At 34.7% G+C, this 7354-nt stretch overlaps 1 protein-coding gene across 3 annotated transcripts; it reads right to left on the bottom strand.

Annotated features, from left to right (window-relative positions):
* LOC107617653 (serine/threonine-protein kinase STY46) lies at positions 1 to 7137 on the bottom strand. 3 transcript variants are annotated; one of them, XM_088499805.1, is made up of 16 exons: positions 6770 to 7137; positions 6319 to 6433; positions 5286 to 5386; positions 5035 to 5139; positions 4637 to 4691; positions 4397 to 4507; positions 4028 to 4078; positions 3759 to 3934; positions 3534 to 3641; positions 2754 to 2827; positions 2466 to 2641; positions 2055 to 2150; positions 1166 to 1246; positions 1014 to 1067; positions 472 to 606; positions 1 to 305 (listed from the first exon to the last, which is right to left on the bottom strand). In XM_088499805.1, exons 1-16 carry the CDS (start codon positions 7024 to 7026, stop codon positions 228 to 230), a joined length of 1773 nt encoding a protein of 590 aa, XP_088355931.1. In that variant the 5' UTR covers positions 7027 to 7137; the 3' UTR covers positions 1 to 227. The 3 variants fall into 3 exon arrangements, with proteins under 3 accessions (XP_088355931.1, XP_088355932.1, XP_088355930.1); XM_088499806.1 differs by having other exon boundaries at positions 6319 to 6473; positions 6770 to 7125; XM_088499804.1 differs by having other exon boundaries at positions 2055 to 2194; positions 2468 to 2641; positions 6770 to 7125.
* Positions 7138 to 7354: the final 217 nt, after the last annotated feature.

Here is a 7354-nt window from a genome sequence, read left to right as displayed (position 1 = left end):
TAACGTAACTACTGACTAAACGTTTCCGATATGCTTAATCTATCATGAAGCGATCAGAAAATATGAAGAAAAACTGTACATGTCATCAATGTAAAATTTTAAAAAATAAATGGGAAATATTAACCCCCAGCTAGCTTTAATTTGTGCTTATAATGCTAAGCTATATGATGAGCATGTTATGGACATCATCGATAAACAATAATAAAATTGATGATGTTTGTTAATTGTCAGTGATGACCTCTTCTAAGAACAGACAGAAATCCTCCCGTTTTATCCTTGCGCCGCTCCTCTCCTTCATCCCCAACCTTGTTTCACATACAACCAAAGTGTAAGAATTACGGTAATACGATATCATCAGAGAATATAGGGGGTTATTAAAGACAAAATAGAAATGAAAATTTACTAAATGATTGAGTATTCCTAATGCTTTAAGAAAATAGAAATTAACCAAATAAAGCAAGCTAGTTATACCTCCTTAGCTAACTGCTGCAAGATCTCAATGATTTCTGCAAAATCGGGTCTCAATGTAGGATCTTGCTGCCAAGACCTCTCAAGAAGCTCAACAAAATTTGGATGTGTGTTCTTGGGGATGGTTGGTCGTAAACCCTGAAATTCATCCAAAGTTTCCGTAAAAGATAATAGTATAATTTACTATTTCTATACATTAAATATGAAAACACTGATAATTTTAACCATTTAATATTTAAAATAACATATCCATACAAAATAAGTCTCGGTTGACATAATTATCTAACCATCAGGTGTTGATTTCATTTGAGTAATTATTTTCTTTCTAAATATACCCTTTTTTTTTTCGTGTTTTTTAACACCATCTACCTATCTGAAAGGTTGGATAATTTTGTCAATCGAAACCTATCTAAATTGTAGACTGTTAAAATTGTTAGCATTCTACTCTTTTGTGAGTAAAAATGGTAATCATATATTAATAATATAAAGCCACCTAGGGAATTTTATCTTTTGACAGGTAGTTTAACTTTAGCTAAGCAAATTACCTTTTGAACCACTCCTATTGCTGCTTGTAGAGGCGTCAAATATTCGTAGGGAAGCTAACAAGAAAAGAAAAATAAAAAGTAAATAAAAAAAATACAAATTTATATGAGGAGCAATAACCTAAAAGTTATAAGGTTGAAGAAATAAGAAATACCTTTCCAGTAAGCAACTCCCATAAAACAATTCCAAAACTAAATACATCAGCCTTGTGATCGTACGGCTTGTGTTCTATAACCTTCAATGCAAAGGAGGAGTCAAGGTAAGAGAAGTTTTTGGCAAGATGGATAATATCTTCCATTTAATTACCAAAAGAAATTTTTAAAAAGAAATGAAATCGATACAACATATTAGTTGCTAGTTAGAATTTAGAACTGTCCAATCAGAGTCTGATCCCTGAAATTATCCTTTTCGATCTTAGACTCATTATACAGCAAAGTCAAGTTACAGTAATACAGGATTATACATATATTTGACAAAGGAATTAGGACTATAATTTTACATTCTTAATTAAAGAAAATTTTCTACCAATAACTCGATGACGATGGTTATTTTAAAGTATAATGCTTCGGCATCCTTTTCCTATCATGCCAAAAACATCAAGAAAATTTAACTATACAAAAATGTTGGCAGTGTATAACTTTGTAGAAAGATGGTAACATAAATTCTTTTATTTTTTTCTTGGATCACAGATGGTAACATAAATTCAAACCAAAAACAGTGTTACAATGAGATTCATATATGTAGTTTCTTTTTTTTTTTTTGGGTCGAATGCATTTATGTAGGCTTCGTTTTTGGTCAAGAATACATTTATCTAATAACCAATTATGAGATACAAATTAAAAACCCATCAGCAGCATAACATCTTTTTTTCTGGAATAGAGAACAATAAAACTTTACAAGTAAACAAATAATAGTTGAAAAGGCTAATACTTCGCCACCCAAAAAAATAAAAGCCCAATAAGATCCTGCAAACTACATCTACATGAACCTAATAATATTATGATGAAATATTAAAATAAAGTACTATGAGGAAATTATCTTACTTCTGGAGCCATCCACCGATACGTTCCAGTTTCTGCTGTCATAACTCCTGACTGAGCTTTAACTCTAGCAACCCCAAAATCAGCAACTTTTACAATCTGCAATGCAATATCTATGTGACTTACACTTCTGTATGCCAACCCTATATTAGGCGAAAGTCAAGGTCTAACATGAGAAAGAGCAGAAAAAGAGATTCTTGTATAAACACCCGTCTAAAACTCACATTAAAAGTGGGTTCATTTAACTTTATTTAAGATAAATTTACTTGTACAACTTCACTGACTATTTTTACGAATGTGTCTAAATATGTAATACTAGACTTATGTTCATCCAAGAATCTTTCTTGTTGAAAAGCCAATGGAATAGAATTAAGAACAACACACACAAAAAGCAGGTTGAAGGAAACACCGTACACCATTTTCATCCATCAAAAGATTGGCAGCTTTCAAATCTCTATGGATTATCTCATGCTGGTGCAAGTAGTTCATTCCTTTAGCAACATCAATTGCAACTTTGAGCAAGGTAGGAAATTTAAAACTACCCTTCCGCTTATGTAAGTAGTCATACACACTACCACCGGACATAAATTCTGAAATTTGAGGAAGAAACAACAGTGAGTATGGTTGACAATTACTAAAAATATAAATGACATTACATCTAATCAATTATTCCGCAGAAAAATAGAATTCATTAGATTTCACCTGTAACTATGCATAAGCGTGGGGGCTTGGTACAAGCTCCTATAAATTGTACAACATTTTTGTGTCGAACCTTTCTGCAAGTAGCAGCAGAGAGTATAATACGTACATAAGCCATTTGGTTAAATAAACAACAGAAAACTATAATGGTCGAGAGTTTCACATCTTCTGTCCCCAAACACCAAGTAAATAGAGAATAAGCCAAAGGTAATAACTAACTTTTAGAACTTCCATATGGAGGGTACACAAGTTAATTGTAACATTCATTTTGGTAAAATTCCTCTTATTATTTGCATTGACTTTCTTGTTTTTCACCCAATTTTACCAGGGAAAAAAAAAACACTGATCCTAAGCACATTCGGTCACCAAACAGTCAAAATGAAAGGCAGAAATCCAGTAATGGAATTGTCACAAACTTCACATCTAAAGGTGGTGAATTATAATCATGGGACAAAAGAATTATACTATCATAATTTTGGAAATGCGCAGCAGATGTACCCAACTTTAATGAGAAAATGGAAAGGGAGTGTTCTATTAACAGGTGTCTTCATAATAGTTATCACGGGTTCAAAACAAAAAGTATCAGAGACAGAAGAATTCTAAAGTTTTCAATCATAGAATGATATATGAGGAGACAAATTTTTTTTAAACCTCTACTTTCTACACAGTAATTTTCTAGGACAACTAAATTTTCATGATCGAGTTTGGGCATGCAAAAAGACTCTCAATGAAACAGTAGATAGACTTCAGATGATCAGAATGAACAAATTTAATGGAGCAAACCTCATGATGTACACTTCCTGCACAAACTCTCTCTGCAAATCTGAATTTACATGCTCAGGCTTGAGAATTTTAATGGCTACTTCCTGGCTACAATATATACCTTTAAATCTGGTTTAATAGTAGAGCTGATTAGATGAAATTGAAACCATAGCAACACCTAGTGAGAACTGAGAATATCTACATCTGAACTATTAAAAAAAGGAAATCCATAATTTATGTACTCACAGTTCACCATATGACCCAGACGCAATTTGAGTTCCAATTTTCAAATGCTTGGGATCTATCTCCCAAACATCTGTCCCATCGTTAGGTATATTCAACTGATCAGATTCACTTTTCATCCTTGCTTCTTCATCTTCGCCAACAGAAGATACTGATTGCCTACTCGACGTTGACCTCCTCTGAAAGCAGTGATCAGGCAAAACTTCAATTAATAAAATTAGTGAAATTGACTGTAGCAGTCATTTATATACATAATTACGTGCCACGTTTACCTCAATCTTTATGACCTCTTTTTCCAACGCTGTTTTAAGCTTCTCTGTTTCCTATTAAAATACAAATTCATCAAGCAAAGTTGTATGAATATAAGTATATAATCTCTAGTAATCTAAACCAGTAACAACATGAATGAGTGATAGCATATAGAATCACACAATAAAGTATTAGAGATTACAGAATATGAAAGATGCTGCTTTGAGCTACTATGGTTGCTGGAACAACGTTTAGATGAAATTGGATTGGAATATTATGCCTTTCAAAATAAATACATTGATCAACAACAATAAAGTTCAGAAAATTTTGCTCATTTTTTAATGCACAAGTTCACCCAAGAAATTGATGTAAATTATTATCTAGATACATACATCATAGGGCCATCCATCAACAACAAACACATCTAACGAGTAGCCATCAGTTGTGGAAAAGGCATGGGCCTCTTGGATGTTCAGTCCAATCTCAGCAAGCAAAGCAGTTAACTGCAGAGGGAACCAGACTTGTGAGGTACTCTCATTGTCATGCAGGTTCTAACTTTATCTTAATTAACTGAGTAGGAATTTATATGCATATATGAACGGGGATGTTTGAATAGTAAAGTTCTTATTTACCTGACTGAGAAGCTTTGGTTTGTCATCAGTTGAGAAGGTGATTTCATGCATGGGCCTACATCATTTTGGATGACACAGATGTTCAATATATCAAATAAATAAACTCATTCAAAATTCAATCTAAGGACTAGAAACTTCATAAATCATCTGAATTTTATAGATGCTCTTTTACACATCATACGATTTACCCAGGCATCTTTGGTTGATAATTCTTAAAATTGTATTGTAAATGATTTCCAACGGAAAAAAAAAAATGCAAGCGTCATTACCAGACTAGCACACAAATTAAAATTTACCGTGAATTGTAAAGAAAAACATATGTGACCTATATTCTAAGTCATGGTTCAAATAAAATTTCCAAGCTTAGGCCTAGAAAAAAATTGCAATAGAAAGTTTACCGTGAATATTGTGCACTGGCATGTACAGAATGTTCCTCATCCATTTCTTCAAGAGCCAGTGCTTCAAGATTAGGAGAAGAACCAAAAGCAGGAGGTGGATGTATACTAAAAACAAAATAATTAAAAAAAATAAGGCTGCTGATCACAGGCATCGAACCAAAATAAATAGAATAATCAAGAGTACTGAAGAGGATAGCAAAAAGTATAGCAAAATTTTATGAAATCCCAAAAACGAAATGATGAAATAATACCTCTGTCTGCTAGAGTACTTTGGGGAGCTTTGATCTGATTCATTTTCAATTGCATCCGACTGGACAGTATAAGCTGAGTTTGCATCAGTTACAGGCGGAACCTGCACCAAGATTCCAGTCCCCAAATGATAATACCTTATGGAATGAGATGATTGGAACAAATAATACCACTCAAAATATAAAAAAAAAAAATGAGACTCAAGGCATGAACACAATTGAATAAAACGAAAAAGGTACAATATTTACAAATTCAGAGTTATGAACATTACATCTTAATAGCTTGGCAAGAAATAATCCTTAGGCAAGTCAACCTGAGAAGTAGACTAGCTTGCAGGGAAAAAAAAAACATTCAAAGGAAGAGGCTGACACATTTATGGCTTGAAACAAAGGTCAACAATGCTACATGGATACATGTTGAAATTCAAAGTGAGCCAACATATAAGTGGCAATAAGCTAATGGCAACTAAAACCGTTAACCATGTATGGCCCATAAGTTAAAATTGGAAGCATTTGCAGTTTGAAGCACAAACTTATTCATGATGATGAATTGAATATTCTACATATGAAATCATCATTTCTTTTACTTTTTCTCTTCTGCTTTCAGCTTTACACGCTCTGACCAGTATGCCTAATACCGAAAGTAATCAAGTCAACTTCAAATCACATATAAATCTGAAACGCATCTGGATGTGACTATCCAAACAGTCCTTTCCTAATTTTACACAGGAGAGCTCACAGGATCAAACTCTAACAAAGCATTATAATGGGAACCTGAATATGATTTCTATAACATACATGCTTCACCCAAACTATACCAGCATCAAATCTTATAAAAGAATATAGCATGATCAAACCATGACTATATACCAAACTGTTTCGGTGCTGCATGTGAGCCAAGAAATTCATCAGACAGACAAAGGCTAAAAACTGATTCACATGCAATGCCTGACTCTAAACTAAATAACACCACTAAAGCGTGAATTCATGAGGAAAAATGAAGAACAAAGCTGAGAGTAACAGAGTTGAGCTAAACCTGTACTAAGCGAACTTCAATTGCAGGCCTATTAACAGGATCGTGAGCCAAATGCAGCAATCTCTTGTGCATAAGAACATCCGCGGCTCTCTCAATATTCACATCCAGCGCGTACCTGCATTCAACACCACGCATCTCCTCGTCAAATCGCAGACCTAATCAACAATATCACATTAAGAAAACGACAAAAACACCAGAATTTAAGTAAGCCACGGGTTTATCCTCCGTACACAAGGATTTATTCAAACATAGCAACAAATAAAAATCGAAATGAAATCATCAACAGTTAATTCCGCTGAAATCAATCTACTGCCAAAACCTCAGATACACAGTAAGAGCGAAATAAGATTCAGATTAAACGACGAAGAATCATGCGTATATATGAACATGAATAAACGTGACGACGTTGAGAGAGAGAGAGAGAGAGAGAGAGAGAGAGAGGATGGAGAACCGTGCGGGGAGGCGGTTGAAGTGGTTCCAGAGCTGATCGTCGAAGCCAGGCTGCATAGCTTCGGAGACGCCGGAATCCTTGAGGCGGCGAAGGACCTCATTGTAGACTTCGAGCCTCTGGCGCTGCTGGCGGGTGTGCGCCGGCGAGGAGGAGGTGGAGGCAGTGGACGGAGCGGGAGGAACGTGGTGGTTCAATCCCGTGTCGGTGGCGGTGGCTGTGGCGCAGGTATCGTTGTCGTGCATCGCCACCATCAGCATCGAAGGCAACACAAAATGTCGATGATGCGCTTATTGGCCGTTTCACGTGAACGAGTGAATGAACGACACTCTTTCTATCTCGACCTCGCTTTATCATTTACATTTACATATACATTTACATTTATTTATATTTCTCTATAAATATAATTAATTAATTCATTAATAATAATAATGGGATTTTTATACTAATATTAGGGGTGTTCAAATTCAATCGGATCCAAATTAAACCGCTCATCCAATCCAAACCAAAAACCGATTAAAACCTCACTAATTCGAATTTGATTGGATTCTACTTTTTACAAACCGTTGGATCGGATCGGATTTCGGA

The sequence above is a fragment of the Arachis ipaensis genome, chromosome B9 (assembly GCF_059453495.1).
Source record: "Arachis ipaensis isolate K30076 ecotype BB chromosome B9, ASM5945349v1, whole genome shotgun sequence".
Lineage (NCBI taxonomy): Eukaryota > Viridiplantae > Streptophyta > Magnoliopsida > Fabales > Fabaceae > Arachis > Arachis ipaensis.
The sequence above is the reverse complement of the archived record's forward strand: the minus strand, read 5'-3'. Positions and strand labels throughout refer to the sequence as shown.